The sequence below is a fragment of the Populus nigra genome, chromosome 5, assembly GCF_951802175.1.
Source record: "Populus nigra chromosome 5, ddPopNigr1.1, whole genome shotgun sequence".
Lineage (NCBI taxonomy): Eukaryota > Viridiplantae > Streptophyta > Magnoliopsida > Malpighiales > Salicaceae > Populus > Populus nigra.
The window spans coordinates 15,673,910-15,691,813 of NC_084856.1; the positions used below are offsets into that span (position 1 = coordinate 15,673,910).

Genomic DNA, 17,904 nt, shown 5'->3' on the forward strand with positions numbered 1-17,904 from the left:
GATCGTAACCATGCATGAATTCTCATTCAAGAAATAAGTCATCCTTTAAACACTCAACAAAATTAACAGTTCTGTGCTTCCAAATCAGATCGAAGGAAATTTCAAAACCATTCACACACTCTCCTATGATAGATTAACAATACTGGTTCAAAACCCTAATACAAAGCTTCCAGTTCCATTACCTTTCAAAGCCTCCAATCACAAACTGCACCAAGGATCTATCTGCTGCCCTCCATGTGTGCTCATGTAGTTTACCGTTGCTGGACCCGGATAATTTTTCCATCTCTTGGAGGTTTAATAATACAAAATCTTTCCAGGCTTGATCAATCTATATATACAGGATAATAATTACCAATATTTTCTTTATCCTAAATCTAGTTCTGTTCTCTCTTCACATCATGTTCCTGGTCAGCATTCTTGGCTTGATTGTATACCGATTCAAAAACATTCATACACACACTCGAAAAACCCACCATTGCCTGAAAAGCATGTGGGAATCCCATCTGGAGATTATTCGATGTCATTGACCTTGTTACGCTAATCAACTTTTCATGCTTACTCTTTTCTTCCTCTGCCCTTGCCCGCAAGATCTCAACCTTCGCTCGTTTCTCCGTAACTGGGTCCTTGATGCGTGTTGTGCTCGAAGTTTCAGGCATTGAATACGGACCATACTTGCTCTCCAAAGCTCTAAGCTCAGCAACCTTCTTCTCAAACTCCTTGAATGCAGATTCTGACTTCTTCTTTTGCTTATGCTCTTCTGCTTGTTGAACTACAATAGCATGAATTACTGTTAAGAAGCTCTTGATTCCTTCAGATGCCACTTTGTCAGGAATTCTATCAACTGCATGGTTCCATTCTTCGCAAAGGGAGTAAATTCTTGATTCCTGACTGGTTCTGGAAATTGGGTTTTTGCTAAACTGGAAAAGGCTGAGCCGGAGCCAGCCTGTGAGGGACTGGATGTAGTCCCGCTGAGCCTTGACAACATTGCAGAATGAATGGTGCCATTGCTGGACCTCAAGCTCAAGCTGAAGAGTCGACTGTCTATGAATCTCTGACGTCGGCTCAGTAGATGGGATAGCGTTGAGATATTTGAGCTGCTGAACAATGTGTGTCTGGACCTGGTGCGACTCGTACATGCCTCTCCACATGCACATTAAACTGCAGAGGAACAGAGGACTTTTAAAGCATCTAATGTGAAGCTTACACCTCATATATGAATTCAATAAACTACATCAGGATAATTTAGCAGGATGTTTTATTAGGCTACTATCGTCAATTCAGCAGGATGTTTATTAAGCCCATGTCCTCTACAGACCTTAAAACCTAAAATTGTTCATCACTGTATTTATTTGGATTGCTTGCTCTCCATTTAATAGTGGAAAAATTGTATTAGTTTTGCGAGATTGCAAGGAGATAACGACACAGTGCAAAAGATTTGCAAGGTTGGTATACTTCAACCTGCCACCAGCCCCACCATAGTAGAGCTATAATTACACACTGTTGACTTAAAGCCCACATCAATCAGGGCCGTTTATCTGTGAGTACCTCCCCGAAGTACACTGCCACAAGATTCTTCCTTGCCAACACAATTGAGGTCATAGCCCCCCTTAACCATCGTACATAGCACAGTTAGAACCCTATCTCTTTGAAACAAAAGCAAACTAGAGAGACAAAATGACTGTTTGAAAGTATGGTAGCTTGTTCATGGGTGTTGTGTTTTTTAAAAATCGATTTTTTTACTTGAAAATGCACGGAAAACAAGCCAATAAAAGCAGTCAAAAGTAAAACTCTGTATTGCAATATATACAAGCAAAAACTCTCCATGGCCAAAAATCCAAATGTAAAATTCTGCACTGCAATACTCTCCCTAGGAATGGGAAATCATGTAACAAGGATCGCATGAAAACTTTGGGGTTTCTTGTTACTTGCTTCAGCTCTTAAAAGCAGCAAGCTCATTGGCTTACAAAAAGTACTAATACAAAAACAAAAGATGATACTAACCCTTTCACAAGCTCAAGGAGTTGAGGGTAAAGCTCTGTCTCCCTTAATTTGATGATTTCAGCAGAGGTAGTCTCAATGCCCTGAGTAGCAACTATCATTTGGGACTCCAATTTCTCTACTTCTTTCTTGATCTTCTCCGTCTTTACATAGTCAGCCCTCCTCGCCTCTATCTTCCTAAGCAATGCCACCTTCTTCTCATGCTCAATTTTCAAACTCTCAGCATTCTACAGAACAAACATAATGTCTCAAATAAATCAAAAGGGAAAAGAGCTTATACATAACATAGAATATCATCTTTTAATAGATATATAGTGATGGGATAGCCAGTGCCCAACTTTTTTTACGCTTTTTGACTCACCAAGTACCATCAGAGATAATCCAAAGTGTAAGCAACAAAATATGCCTACAAACAAAATATGATCCATAAGGGCCATACCTTGACCTCTATGAATAGTTTCTTCTCCCAAGCATATAGTCTCTCCACAGTGGAACAGTGGCTAACATGAGCGACACCCCCACTTCCTACATGACTAACCACCATTTCTTCACTCATCTTTCCAAACCCATCAAGTTTTGGGCTTGAACCCCATGTCCACGATGATGGGCTAGTCAAATTGCATCCATAATTATAAACTCTACCTGCAACATCAACAAACAAATCGAATAAAAGACAAAGAACTCATTTCCCCCTTGTTTTACTTAGTTTTCTCATCAACCAAACAAGTCAAAACAAGAAAATGGGGCTATAATAAAACAAATGTATAAAACTAACAAATCGAAGACTAACTACTCTAACCTCCTTTGCCTTGTCTTGCTGACAAGTTAGGGCTCGAGACTTCTAAAACACGAGAAAGTTGACCGCCAGCATCAGCAGCTTTAAGAAAATATTCATCAACTTCTTTAATGATCTCCACTAAATCTTTGCTATTTCTTGAAACCACCATAGCAAGCTCACTTCCACTTCCACTAGCGTTCTCTTTAGGAAACCGACTAGCTACCGAAGGTGGCGCAACCGCCACCATTTCCGATGTCGTGATGGTGGTGGTCACCTCCTCCCACTCCTCCTCCTCCTCCACTGATATCGGCGGAGGAGGGACAAAGGGGTCCCAGAAATCCCAACCCGACCCCGCCACTGGCGGAGGCGGAGGAGGCGGGGGAAGAGGAGAGGCGGCGGTTGTGGTGGTGGTGGTGGTCGTCCAGGTGTCTGAACTTGGACTCATTGGAGGTGGTGGAGGTGGTGGAGGGGTGGGTGGAAGTGGTGGTGGAGAGGGGTGAATGGGTGGCAGGCGGAGGTGGTGGTCTGATTCATTGTTGGAGAACTGAAGGAGGGCTGATCCAGTACTACGAAGTGAACGGATGTACATTGCATGTGAAGCAGAAAGCGATTGTCTTGCTTTAACATATTGTTTCATGTATCTCTTTCTTGCTTTGCATCTTGACACCATTTCCTCTCTCTCTATTCTTGAGTAACAACAGCCCATGTTGCTGTCGTTGTTTCCTGCTCTTGTTGTTGTCTCTGTCCACTCTCTAGATCAAGTGAGTCTTTACTCCTCAGGTGGTGCTATCGGGTTCTTGATTTGGAGGAAAAAGGGAAAGTAAAGCACTTTTCGAAAGTAAAAGAGTGGGAGATCTTACAGTACTTTGATCAATATTGGATGGTCTTTCATGGGCATTGATTACTATTTGATCTCTAAAGAAAACGCGCACACACAATAAGGTTATTTTCAAAACGCCCCGTCTAAGCTTCTTGCCAATCTCTGTCAAACACTGTAATCTGTCTGCGTGCGTGTTCCTAGGTTTGGGATATACTTCGGTTTCGTTGAGGTGGTGGAGGAACAGTGTTCCAAGACAATGAACATTGGGCGAAGAGCCAGCCAAGTAATTTTATATTTAAGATTTTAAGAGTCGAAAAATGCCCCTCTAGGTATATTTAAGTAGCTACAACATACCCTCCAGCATGCAGGACACAATCCATCCGAATTGTTAGTTGGGCTTAGCAGGGAGGCCATGTTGAGAAGATTCTCTTTAGATTCTTGATGGTTGTAAATTGCCAAATTTGCCATAAGATTTGGCTTCGGAAAGACAATGGAGGGTGTTTTGGTAACTTGAGATTCCAACGGTCATAAAGGGACTTGAATGGCTATCGGTTCAAATATTAGAGAGAGAGTAATAAATGGTGGTAGTATTAACTAACAGGAGTTGGAACCGGAATGAATTGAATTCGATTTATATATATTTGAATTTAATTGATAATTTATTATAATTTTTATATTTATAATAAAATAGTAAATTATAGAATTAAATTTAATTATACTGTTTAAAACATTTATAAAATTAAATTGAAACAGAAATCTTGATTATTTATCATTAATTTAGAAATCATTTTTGTTATGTAAATAATTCCATTTTATTACAAATACCCTTATATTTATTTCAAATGACTTTTTTCTATAAAAATTCCAATAAAAAATCTCGATTTTTTCTCATATCAAACTTAATAAAATAAATATCAAACTAACACAAATAACATTACCAAAATGAAGTTCTGGATATCCAAGCTCACTTGTATGTTTTTTTATAAATAACGAATGATATTTTGTCAATCCTTTCATATATTTTTAAAAATAATACGACATTTCGGTCGTTCAGGCAAACAACTCTTCTTAAATTTATAACATTTTTCAATCATCAGATATGGCTCTAGTGACTAGAAAATCAAGATCCAAGTATTTAGATATAAAAAAAACTAAAATTTCAACTTTTTTTTATCAAAAATATAAAAAGAAATTAAAACTCAATTTTGAGCAACAAAACACATTTTAATTGGACAAAAAAATCAAAATCAAATGAAATTTTAAAAAAATCAAGTCCTGCTCTACCCTTTTTGACATTATTGAAGATATAAACCATCTTCGTTAAGTTTCCCTCTCAAAACAAATCCAGATACATCAAAATCACAATTTATTTGTAGTTGGAATTTGCTAATCCAAGAGTTTTCTGTCTTTATATTTTTTTTGTGGTGACTTTTTTTTCTCTTTTCTAGAGATCTAGGGGCCGGAATAAAAATAAATGAACTAAAAGATCAAGTTGTTAAAAACCTAAAAGAACAATAACCAAATAATGAAAAGAGCTAAATAGGGGATCAAAACGAACATTTCCATGTCATCGGAACAACTAGCGCACTGAAAGGTATTTTTAATATCAATTTCAATCCTAAATCTTTCAAATTCAGTTTTATGAACAGCTTGAGATTTAATTTTGTAAAATTGGTTTTGAATCTAACGTTGGAATATTTAATGACATATATATTACGCATGCAAGAAAATGTAAATCAATAATGATATATATAAAAAAATAGATTCATATCAACTGTAAGGATATAATTAAAAATAAACAAGTAGAAAAGCCAATCTCTTTGTTTCTTTTATGTTTATTAATTTTCTTTAGTTTTTAGTTTTGACCATCAGAATATTTTCAATCAGTTTCTCGCATGTTGATATTAATTAATATTTTACGTTTTCAATTAAGTTTTAAACAAATCATCTTATATTAGTATTATTATCTTTATAAATAAAAAAAGAAAGAAATTTCTTGCAAATCCATCCCTGAAATTTAATGAATATGAAAAACAAATCCACTTTGTTGATAAATAGTCAATGTTACGACTTTTCATTATCCGACAACTTGGTATTTTTGTCGGGTTAGATCTCATTTCGGGTCTATTAACTGTAGGTTGATTGGAGTTTTATACTAAAAACAATGCAGCTGGACGGTGTCGTTCATGGAGCTTGTATCTGTGAAAAGAATCCCTTGGCAGAATTCAGTTTGCATTGGGAATTGAATTATACCATACCATATATTTACCTTTGGACTTTCTCAGGGAAATGCGACAGTGGAATCTCGTTGTCTGAACAAATCCGCTTCTCAAAATTCTTACACATTAATTGACAAATGAGACTAGTAACACCCTTCAATAACCTTCGATATTAGATATTTCAATATTATATTGTTTTGAAAATTGTACTTTGAGAATCTTTTTTACTAATTTAAAGTTTTTTTTTTATCATTTTCAATATTCAATATTATTAAATTGGTTAGAAATGAAATTTTGTGATTTTTTTATATAAATTTACTATAATTTCATGATTTAGATAACAAGTTTAATATGTTAATTCAGGTTAATTTAAATCTTTTTGGGGTTGTTTTTTCTATTTGATTTTTCCTTCGATTTTCTCTTTCAATATTGTGTTGGTTGGAAATTAAAATTTATATTTTTTTCAATTTACTTTTTATGAGATTATTTTAATCTCATGACCCGAGTCACGTGTTTGACAAGTTAAGCTAGATTGACTTTGTTCATTTTTGATATCTTTTTTATTTGAACTTTGTAATTTTTTTCAATTTGATTTTTATGAGATTATCTCAATTTCATTGATCCAAATCATTTTCTGGATCATTTTTTAATTAAAAAATTATTTTTTTCAATTTCACCCTCCAACAATTCAATTTTTCTTCTTCTTTTTTCAGATTCATCATTGAATATTAGGTTATTTGGGAATTAAGCCTTATAATTCTTTTTAATTTTATTTATGTAGAGTTATCCTGATCTCATGGATTTAGTTTTTTTTTAACCTTTAACATCGGACATGTTATAAATGAAGCTTGGTAATTTATTTATTTATTTATTATGAAGTTATCTCAGTCTTATCATCTAGGTCACGAGTTTAATAGGTTAGCCTAAGTTGACTTGATTTGAATTTTTGTTTTGTTTTAATTAAATTTTTTTTCCGATTTCATCATTTAACATTATGTTAGCTGGAAACTGAGCTTCTTAATTTTTTTATTTGCTTCATAATCTCATGACCCAGTTGTTGGTTTAACAGATTAACTCGGGTTGACTCAGATGTTTTTTTTTTTAATTTTGCCCTTTAATTTTGGGTTGATTAGGAATTGACCTTCATAATTTATTTTGATTTTTTTATATATATGGTTATCACAATCTTATAACTTCGATCATAGATTCGACAAGTTAACTTAAGTTGATTCAATATGTTGCAGTCTCAATATTTTTAAAAAAAATTAATACATTGTTGTATTAATATTTTTTTAAAAAATATCATTCAAGCATCATATTTTAAGCTCGTAATTATTTTTTAATTAAAAAATACATTGAAAATACTTGATTTTTTTTATATATTAAAAAAATAATCTAACACAAAGCGCATCATGAAACAATAATCAGTATATGATATTAGAGGAAGGGTGTAGACAAGCATGGAAGGGACCATATGCGTTGGGGTCATTTTCCTATTCTTCATTTCTGTTTAGGACAAAATTACAAAGTCTCCCAATTATACAAGGATTCTCAATTGAGCTTCCTATAATTTATTATCTCATTGATCAGGTCTCGGATTCAAATATATACTCTCTTGTTTAATTTAAGGTTCATTCTCTTGTTCATCTATGACAAAGAAACTACAAAATATATGCACTTGAGGTCATGGCCTGGTAGGAAAAGAGATTTGTTTCCTTTCTTTGCATCTTGGTTCGATCTTTTCTGTGCATGTTTGTCATCCCCGTGGTATCTTACCTACTCGCTGGGTTTGTAGGGTGTTCAGTGGGCCCAGAGATTGGTCGTGGTGCTCATAAGCTGACCCGCACATCTCGGGTTATTAAAAAAAAAAAACTTCAAAATATTTTAGAAGCAGTACTATTTCTATAACTTGTACTATAAAATTAATTCTTAACATAAAAGAAGGGGTTGGTGATATGAATATATTTTCAGGTATTATTAGATTTTTAGTTAAGAAACAAAAAGATAGTATTTACACTTAATAAAATAAATAAAAAGATATATAAATTGATAAATAAAAAAAAATCAACACTAATTAAATACTAACTTGGAAAGTTGATTCTCCCGCTAAAAGAAAAGGATAGATATTGTCCATACAAACATTTTACTCATATGTCTTTTTTATAGGTTTTGATTTATTCTATCCTAGAGGTGGATTCTGTTTGCTATGAACAAATGATTTTCATTTCTATAATATACCATGCAAATAAAAGCTATTTATATAAATTATAAGATGAAAAATCTATAGATAAATTACAATAATCTCTTTTAAGTATAATAAGATTATAAAAATAATTTAATATATTAATTACTCATTAAAAAAATTTAAACTAAAAAATTTAAAACATAAAAGAGAGGGTATTAATTGAAATTCAAATAAAAAAATAATAATAAAAAGTAAAAAAAAAAAAAAAAGTCATGATCGCGCGATTAGCCAAGCATGAAAAAGCTTAAGTGCATCGAATAGAAAAATTGCGGCGCAAGGTTTTCGAAAAAATGGGGCCGCAAGGTTTTGTACTCTAAATTCCATTATTTAACTTGTTTCTACATTATAACATTTTAAAAATATCTTATAAATCACGATAAATTTATTCTCAATCTTAAAATATAAATTCTAAAAAAATTAAATTAATAAAAAAAATACTTTTACATACTCTGATCTATTTCTTCTAGCATGATAAAAAAAAACACTACCTTTATTTAAATTTTCTTGCAAAGACAAACACATTAATTAATATCAAGATTGACTTTTTTTTGTGTCCAAAATGTGGTCCATCCAAGCCTTTTTTAAAAGTATTTTTCATAAATTAATTATGATTAAATAAATATAATAAAATTTAAGATATTATCTCATTGGATATCATTGAATTTGATATTTATTTTTGAAAAAGACTTTACCATTTTTTATAATATTAGCAATTATTTTGTTAATTATTATATTTAAACCTAATATTTAGATTTTTTTTTATGTTTGTGTTCGTGAATATTCTATAAAAATAAAGTTCATGTTATTATACTTATTGCTTTTTTTATTGCTCTCACTTTTTTTTCAATCACACCATGCTTTTTTGTTTTTAAAAATAATTTTTGTAAAAAACTTACATGAATAAAAAACATCATTTGGATGAAAAATAAATTTTCTTCCATAAATCTATTATCTTCTTTCATCCAAAAATAGTTTTATATTATTGTATAATTAATTATAAAATAGGTTATGAAAACTTTTCTGTGACATCACACACACAATAATTTTTTTTTTGTAATACATCCGCGTCAAAATTGCTAGAACATATTATTTTTATTATAACTTTTTTTATGGTTTTGTTAAGTTGTTATTTAAAAAATAATTATTCTAGTATAATTTTTTTTTTAAAAGGGAGCACATTAATAAAATTAAGGGTTTGTAATTAAAAGGATAACTTGGTATTTTTATTTCAAATAATTCAATTTTTGTTTTTGATATTAATTATAACTACTTTATGTTTTTATTGGATGAACAACATTGCTAAGAAAACTATATTTTTTTTTATATATAAAAACATACACTAATAAGAAAGAAGGAATTAGACTACAAAATTATTTTGATCAAATAGAATTTAAATTATTATTTTTCTTGAAAAAATAAAAAAGATATCATATAATTAGATAAAAAAATAAAAAACTCCTCGTGGTACAATATGGTCAATTGATTAAAAATTTTTTTTCTTCTAAATACATCAAAATAATATAACTTGAAAAAATATCAAAATAAATTAATTTAAAATAAAAAATAATAATTTCAAAGAAAATAAAAAAATTATGGTTCAACACAGCTATAATTTTAGCTCGTTGTTTTGGAAAAAGTTAAAAAGACAGATTTTGTTAACTCCAAAGTTAGATTATGAGGGTGATTGAGGGTGTAATACTGATTGTTTTTTAAAGTATTTCTCGCTTGAAAATATATCAAAATCATGTTTTTTTAAAAAATTATTTTTGACATCAGTCTATTAAAATGATATAAAAATATTAATTTAAAGTAAAAAAATAAAAATAAAAATAAAAATAAAATTTTTTTAAAACATTTTTAAAATATAAAATCAAACCGTCCTTAAATAGAAAATTAAAGTACCATAGAGGCAGCCTTTTCTTCAAGTACATCATGTCAGTCAGTGCTTCACTTAGACTCTTGTCACATGGAACATGCTGTCACAAGTTTACAACATCGTGGTGCAGACGTGGGATTACCTGGATATGCATCGGCCTAGCTATAATAAGATATTTTTTTTTTGTCCTCTCAAGCAAAAGCTAGGGTAAGATTTAGGGGGTTATTCTATACTATTTAATAGTTTATTTAATGGTAATGCCCTTCAAGATCACAATTATCAATGTGAATTAGCTCTAACAATCTAATATTTTTTTAATATTTAATGGTAATTTTTTTATTTGATATTGCATTCAAACATGATTGAATAAATTTTAATTTTTTAATTTTAATTTATTTTTTATATATTTTCAGATTATTTTAATATTCTAATATCCAAAATAATTTTTTTAAAAAAAATTATTTTGATATATTTATGAAAAAAATACTTTAAAAAATAACTATTATCTTATAAAATCTTTATTTAACCTTGGGACTACTCATGGTTCTATTATTTATGTGACATAAACGTAAATTAATAAAAAAGAACATGTAAATTGAATTAACATATCTATTATTATTTTCAATATTCAATTTGAAAATGTCACTACAAGCATAATTCCTCACCAACAAATACCATTTTTATATCTATCATTGTCATCATAGAATGACTTTTGGATTACATTGGCCCGAAATTCAAGCTATTTAATCTAGAAATTGCAAGCTCAAGCAATATGCCTACTCTTACCATAGATAAAATATCCACTGAATTTTTGGATAATTTATGCATGATTCCTATTCCCACTACCAATTCTTTTTATATATATTTTTCTTCTTAGGGTTTTATTGAGAATTTCTAGTGTATTATTTTTAAATATATCTTTATTTTCAGAAATTAAATTTACCTTGTGGGAAGGTGTCCATAACTTTCTTGTGTCATTAAACTTTCTTGAACGAGAATGGATGAAGGCAGTTGTCACAGAGACGAATCATCCATGGTAGCAAAAGGGGGAAGAGAGGGTGAGAAAATCAATTGTATTTAATTGAATGAGATTGACAAAACCAGGGACTAAAATGACCAATCATTTTCTTTTTTCTAAGGGTAAAGATGCTATTTTTAGACTCGGTCCAAAGTTTATTTAAGTGGGCCAAAATAACGATAGTTAGTTCACAGGACGAGGATGACGACGGCGAACCAAATCCATGGTTTCTTTCCACGAGACAATGAAAGGCCCAAACTTCAATGAAGATAAGAATCCTTTCAGCTCCACAACGGCTCCCATAGCAACAAAAAGCTCACAAGAACCCAACACCGTTTGATCAAAACTTAATCATGCTCCTTTGATCGAGTAGTAATCACGCGCTACAGACAGGAAGCTTTGTAAACATCTGCATTTGCTAAACCCAAAAGCTTACCTTCCCTCCTACACAGCAAAACACAATCCCTTGCTTCTCTTCGACGAACCTCATTGCTTATATCCTGTTACTACCCAATCTGTCTGAATTGATGTATAAATATTTGAGACATTAAAAGGGAACCTTAAATCAATATCGGGTTGCTGGTTTTTACTTTTTGGCTGTCGAAAAAGTTATATACTTCGTTTTTTCTTGGGTTTGTTTTCATGGCTGGAAAAGTTGTAGATGCCGAGTACTCAAAGGAGATTGAGAAGGCTCGTCGAGACCTTCGTGCTCTCATTGCTAGCAAAAGTTGTGCTCCCATCATGCTTCGTTTAGCGTAAGTACAATCTCTGCATTTATCTGTTTATAACAAAAGTCCTGTGTACATTAAATTGGTATTTGCGTGTACAAATATATATTTTGTTTGGATGGTTGATATTGGATAGTAAGGACTGCGTAGCAATAGCTTTTTCTCGAAATTTTTTAATGGTGTTTTTTGGAATGTTTATTGCAGGTGGCATGATGCAGGGACTTATGATGCAAAAACAAAGACAGGAGGGCCCGATGGTTCCATCAGGAATGAGAAAGAGCTGGCACATGCTGCAAACAATGGTATCAAAATTGCTATTGATTTTTGTGGTGAGTTTCTTACCCCCTTCTGTGAATCATTTTATCTGATATTATTAGTAATTTAGTGAAGATTCAAAGAAACTGTAAGGAAAAAACAGATTTTTCTTCCTGCTAATGGCCTACTTGGTTATGTTATCGTTTCAGAGGGAATCAAGGCCAAACACCCCAAAATCACATATGCTGACTTATATCAGGTGATTATCTTTTTCTTAACGATTTCTTATAGTCAAAGAACCATCTCTATTCTCATAATGTTAATTAGCTTCACTGCTGAGAATACTTGATCGGATAGGCTAAGAACACTTTTGAAATCACAGTGGTTAGTTGTTTATGATAGGAAAACTATGGTGTTATGATTCCATCTTTAACTTATTCTCAATCATTCTCGAATGTTTAGCTTGCTGGGGTTGTTGCAGTTGAGGTAACCGGAGGCCCTACTATTGACTTTGTTCCAGGAAGAAAGGTAATGTTCATGGTAGAACTTCATTAACTTTTACTTACTACTGTGAAGTAAAATTTTGTTTTTCAATTAGGATTCGCTGGAATCTCCTGAAGAAGGGCGTCTTCCTGATGCAAAACAAGGTTTTTCTCTATAATGACTCGGTTAATTCATTCCTTTATAGCTTTTCTATGACATGGAAACTATTCTATTCTGATTCATTCTGGTTGCAGGAGCATCACATTTAAGGGATGTGTTCTATCGCATGGGTCTATCGGACAAGGACATTGTGGCACTGTCTGGAGGCCACACATTGGTACTTTTTGACCGATGCAGTTCTTTTCTGGGTCATCAAAACATACCTAAAGTTGATGTTTCTTTGGGTTTTGTAGGGAAGGGCTCATCGAGATAGATCAGGCTTTGATGGCCCTTGGACAAAGGAGCCTTTGAAGTTTGACAACTCTTACTTCCAGTAAGGACATATTTAATTTTGAGCTCATTCCATATGCCAGCTAACTAGCATAGTTTGCAAAGTCATGGTGAAAGCAGATATAAAGAATCTCTTTTTTTATTGCAATCAGGGAGCTCTTGAAAGGGGATTCAGAGGGACTGCTAAAACTGCAGACAGACAGGGTTCTTGTTGAAGATCCCGAGTTCTGCAAATATGTCTTGCTGTACGCAGGGGTAATATTCTCATGAACTTTGAAAGATTACATATTCTCCATGTTGTGTTGCCTTGCTGTGACATATTTTAGCAGCCAACTTAAGGTTTTCTTCAGTTTCAGTTGCATGTCGTTCGTCATTAATATGTCAGGCAATTCCAGAGGTAGTTTCCATTTGATGTGTTCTTGTTAGATGGAGATTAATTTAGGAAAGTTACGAATCAGCTGCTGATTAGAAAGTAAACTGAGAAAGTTGTTGGTTAAATGGCAGGATGAGGATGCATTCTTTTCAGATTATGCAGCATCACACAAGAAGTTATCAGAGCTGGGCTTTACTCCTCCTTCCTCGAGTCTCAAAGCAATTACAAAGAGCCGTACCTTGCTAGCTCAAAGTGCTGTGGGAGTCGCCGTTGCTGCAACTGTAATAATCCTAAGTTACTTCTATGAAATCAACAGAAGAGTGTAGTGAACTTGAAGAGTCATGTTTGGACTTCTTAAAGATCAGCAGAACAAGTGACTTTGCAAAACATACAGATTATAGGAACTATTGACAAATATTTAATTAAAAACATTGTCAAAATGAGTTACTTATTGAAGATATCCTCACAAAAAATCAATGATGTTATTGTCAAGGATTAAATCATTTGTGTTTAAAACTAGATTTCTCGTTCATTGATACAAACAATCTTTGTTGCAGATAGTCTTTTAGGATTTCAAGAACTTGACTTCCAAAGGATTTACTTTCTTTTAAGAGTTCACAAACCAAAAGTATAAATTAATTCAATCTCTCTTACAAAAGACTAAAACCTAAACTCTAGAATAGAGGGAAAAGACAACAAAAAACTAATAGAAATTGGAGGCAATATAAATTAGAAAACAAAGAGGAAGACTATAAATGTGTTTCAAAGTGGTTAGAACTCCTCCACTTCCACCCATATTTATACAGATTTTTTATAAGCTTTACTACTTTGTTGAGGATCATTTATAAGCTTTCAACTTTTTGTTATATTAATTATAAGAAAATCTCATTTCTTTTTCATATGAACTAAAGGGTTCTGATTTACATAAAAAATGCTAACTTAGAGTTATTTGAGATTAATTTCTCATTCACTTACAATTTATTTTAATCATATTAATGTTAATTTAATCTTCAATATAAGCTATTTATTATAGAACTTTAATATGATTTAAAAAAATATAAATGCATTAGAAATTGATCTAAAAACTCCTTGGTTTGCACGTTTTAGAGGAATTCAAAACCCAATAAAAGCTTCTATCCTACATAAAGAAGAAACCTATTTTGCTTGTTGTTTATATAGTAGGAATGTGAACGTTAAAATTAAAGCCAAAGAACATAAGTTTTTAAAGGAAAAAGAACCTAAGTAAAGTGAACTTTGGGCTTAAATCTTCACACATGCACGCAAGCGGTTCAACCTGGCTTGGTTTGGGACTGAACTTGAGTTTATTGTAAAATAGTTTTTTGAGCTACAAAAAAATATTTTTTACCAGTTTAATTTGAGTTTAAGTCTGGGCTATAAATCATCTCTTTTTAATTTTTCTTCTCTCTTCTTTTTTTCTATAACAAAATTCCCCAATCTTATTGTTTTTTTACTTTCAAAAACTTATTTGAGAAAATTCTTTCAATTTCCAATTCTCAATTTTTTTAATTGTTTTTTGAAAGCCTTACATCAAACTCTAATTTCTCAAATAAATAGGCAATAAAGAAAAAAAATATTCTAGAAACCCTTAAGGTAGCAGTATCTCATCCCGTCAATTGAAATCTTATAATGTATTATTGTGAATCTTGAATAAATACAAATTATTAGAGTATGACTTTTGCTATTTTTTTGTGCCAGATTGGTGGGATGAATTATCTGGTTTTAGATGGGTTTTTGTGTACGAATGGGATCTCATTTGATGGGAAATAGGAAAAATAGGACAATCTAAGTGCGGTGGTGGAGACCAATGGATGGCTTGCTTTCTTAAGATGAATCAGATGGGAAGAGGAGGAGGAGGAGGAGGAGGAGGGATATATCAAAATTTACCCTAAAAATTCATCAACCAAACTTTGTACACTGGCAGCATTTCTTCATTGATTATGGATGACATTGTTGGAATTATTAATTAAGATGATATTTTTATTATTTTGAGGCATTAAAGGCTATTTAGTTATTAAATTAAATAGCAGTTTTAGTTATTTAACATGATGTAAACTGCTATTTTGATTCTTGACAATAATAATATTTAGGATTGATCAAATTCTTGAGTTTCAATAAGTAAATGATTTTCATTATACATATTGAAGAGGCTTACTTAAATAAATGAAATAAATAGACAACAACATGCGTGTCGTGGGAAAACCCACAAAAAATCTAGCTTGCTACTACCTTCTACTGCCACCGTGCTGCGCCACTCCTTCCCTCTGAAGCGGAGCGGGTTTAAGGAGAACAAGTTTATCTCCATTCTAGAATTAAATTATTGACTCTTGAAATTGAAATTAGTTAAGGGTAATTGTAATTAATTAAACTAAGTTCAGTCAGGCTCTTGGGCTGAGAGATAGAGTGATGTCCTGAAAAACCTTAAGTCGCTTTTCAATCTTCTTCTGCTGAAAGATCCCAGAGGAGGCAGTTTCAACTACCTTCACTGCTGTCTTTCTTGAATTGCTTGCAGGACCTAGAATCGCCGCAAGAATGGCCTCGTCGAAGTCATCATTATCTGGCAACAATTGTGACAACTTGTCTTCTGTTTCATCAGATAGCCTCCTCGTCTTTGGTTTGGGTTTTCCTGGTTCCACAGATTGTGTGGTGAACAACCCCATTTCAATCTTTCTGTTTGAAGTAGCAGTTTTTCCCGACCTTGTCCTCTTAAGGGTCTCATGGAATTCATGACTTGGTTCTTTAATTGGCTCCTTTACCAATTTGGAGGAATAGAATGGAGGTGCATCAACATTCCATAAATTCCCAAAAGGAGCAAACTGTTTGACACTATTCTGTTGAGGAAACAACATCTGGTTTTGGTTCGATACTATATTGGAATCAACATTCTCATTGGCGAAATCATCATGATGAGATTTTGTACTGGTTGCTTGCAGGTGATCCTTGCAAGGTTGAGGCTGCCAAATTGATGAAGAACCAAGGAAGGCATCGAAGAGCCTCCTTTGTTCAACCCGATCGCCTCCTTTGCTCATCATCTCAGATTCAAGGTCCTTGAGCATTTGCTGTGCCCTTTCATAGGCTTTGAGATGGGAATCTACACCTCTTGGCCCGTCGGCCACTGCTGGTTTCACTCGCCGCAATGTCTCTTTAGCCTCACCAATTCTCCCCTGCTTCATCAAACAAATCCCAAGATTGCACATCTTGTTGTTGTCCGGTGCTGTAGCAAGTGCCCTTCTATAGGCATCTTCTGCTTCAATGTAGTTGTTTTGTTGCATCAATGCCCATCCCAAGTTCCCCTAAAGCAAAACAATCAAACCTAATAAGTAACAATTACATAATATTTCAGAGATAACATAGGTACAGAAAAAAAGAATTCAGTTTAAGTACCAGTAATCTGGTTGCTTCTTGTTCCACAGAAACCTGAAATTTCTTCCCTTGAGACCTTGCAGTCTTTGTTCGTTTTCCATTGAAAGCAAGCCCTTGTTGAATTAAGAACAGCTTGTGCTTCAGCAATGCTATTTGGTCATCCAATCTTCCACATCTCTATATGTCAGGGAATCAAACTTAATAAGTATTTTCTATGTTACAGAAAAATCAAATTGACCACAGTGTAGGACACAACGTCGAATCAGTTACCAGTGACAAACCTTGTAAAGATCTAAAAGAATATTATCAAGAGACTCTTGGGCTTGATCAGAACATCGATGTCGCAATGATTTGATAGCCTCAATGGCTTCCTCGGCCCTATTTTGTTGCTTCATAACAATAGCCATATCTTTCAATGCACTATCCACTCTATCCCCAGCATTTATTGCTGCCCAAAACAAAGGTACTGCCTTTTCTGGATCTTTATCAACCAACTAATCAGAACAAAACAATCAAACCCATTAATAAAATCAGTCATCGTACCTATTAATACCGAAAGAAGAACAAATCTCAATCAATTTGAAGATGACCCAATAATGAGTAACTAATTTACCTGAACATTCTTGGCTCTAACATAAGGAGAGTCACCAACAGGGACTTTGTGGATAGCTTGAAATGACTCAGATCGAGTTCTTGAAACACCAAGTGGTTTTGCTGGTGAAGTTGGAGCAGATTTTGTTGGTCTAAAACCAGGTGGTGCGTTCCACATATCCTGCATCATGTCGAAAAACAAAGGGTGGTCCTCTTTTTCTTTCCTTTTATTTTTTTTGTGCTCCTTTTTGGTTTATTGATGGATAAATTGAAGTGACGTATCTTGCAGAGATGAGAAGGGATTTTTAGAGGGGACGGGGGAGAGAGAGACTTTCGAATTTTTCGACCGTTGAGGTTACCGTTTTACATACTAGCCGTTGCGCCTCGCTCTCTATCAATAATTTGAGATTTGGCGGATATTAGAGAACTTTTATTTTCATACTGACCCTTAGGGTTTGTTATAATTGTTTTATAATTTATATTCTTAGAATTGTTTGCACTGGTGTCCTTTTCTATTCAAGGAAGTAGGCATCTCTTGCTACTAAAATTGCCGTTGTAGACAATTTTCTGTTAATAATTGTTATAGAATGATAACGCTTTGATTGATTGTTGGACGAATGTTTTCTTATTTTCATTTTCATAAATGTTGCAATTTTTAATAATATTTTTTTAAAAATTGGAATAACAAT

The 17,904-nt window shown here is 32.8% G+C and overlaps 3 protein-coding genes across 4 annotated transcripts; 1 reads left to right on the forward strand and 2 right to left on the reverse strand.

Annotated features, from left to right (window-relative positions):
- LOC133693745 (protein ALTERED PHOSPHATE STARVATION RESPONSE 1-like) lies at positions 1-3,894 on the reverse strand. The gene is made up of 4 exons (XM_062115033.1): positions 2,798-3,894; positions 2,438-2,640; positions 2,002-2,225; positions 1-1,158 (listed from the first exon to the last, which is right to left on the reverse strand). The coding sequence occupies exons 1-4, from the start codon at positions 3,480-3,482 to the stop codon at positions 375-377; spliced, it is 1,896 nt and encodes a 631-aa protein (XP_061971017.1). The 5' UTR covers positions 3,483-3,894; the 3' UTR covers positions 1-374.
- A 7,429-nt stretch (positions 3,895-11,323) lies between these two features.
- LOC133694156 (L-ascorbate peroxidase 3-like) lies at positions 11,324-13,743 on the forward strand. 2 transcript variants are annotated; one of them, XM_062115616.1, is made up of 10 exons: positions 11,324-11,709; positions 11,887-12,011; positions 12,147-12,196; positions 12,400-12,465; positions 12,536-12,584; positions 12,675-12,757; positions 12,834-12,913; positions 13,023-13,125; positions 13,221-13,267; positions 13,375-13,607. In XM_062115616.1, the coding sequence occupies exons 1-9, from the start codon at positions 11,597-11,599 to the stop codon at positions 13,245-13,247; spliced, it is 696 nt and encodes a 231-aa protein (XP_061971600.1). In that variant the 5' UTR covers positions 11,324-11,596; the 3' UTR covers positions 13,248-13,267; positions 13,375-13,607. The 2 variants fall into 2 exon arrangements, with proteins under 2 accessions (XP_061971600.1, XP_061971599.1); XM_062115615.1 differs by lacking the exon at positions 13,221-13,267 and having other exon boundaries at positions 11,328-11,709; positions 13,375-13,743.
- A 1,603-nt stretch (positions 13,744-15,346) lies between these two features.
- LOC133693981 (protein POLLENLESS 3-LIKE 2-like) lies at positions 15,347-17,512 on the reverse strand. The gene is made up of 4 exons (XM_062115375.1): positions 17,238-17,512; positions 16,906-17,118; positions 16,646-16,801; positions 15,347-16,554 (listed from the first exon to the last, which is right to left on the reverse strand). The coding sequence occupies exons 1-4, from the start codon at positions 17,403-17,405 to the stop codon at positions 15,640-15,642; spliced, it is 1,452 nt and encodes a 483-aa protein (XP_061971359.1). The 5' UTR covers positions 17,406-17,512; the 3' UTR covers positions 15,347-15,639.
- Positions 17,513-17,904: the final 392 nt, after the last annotated feature.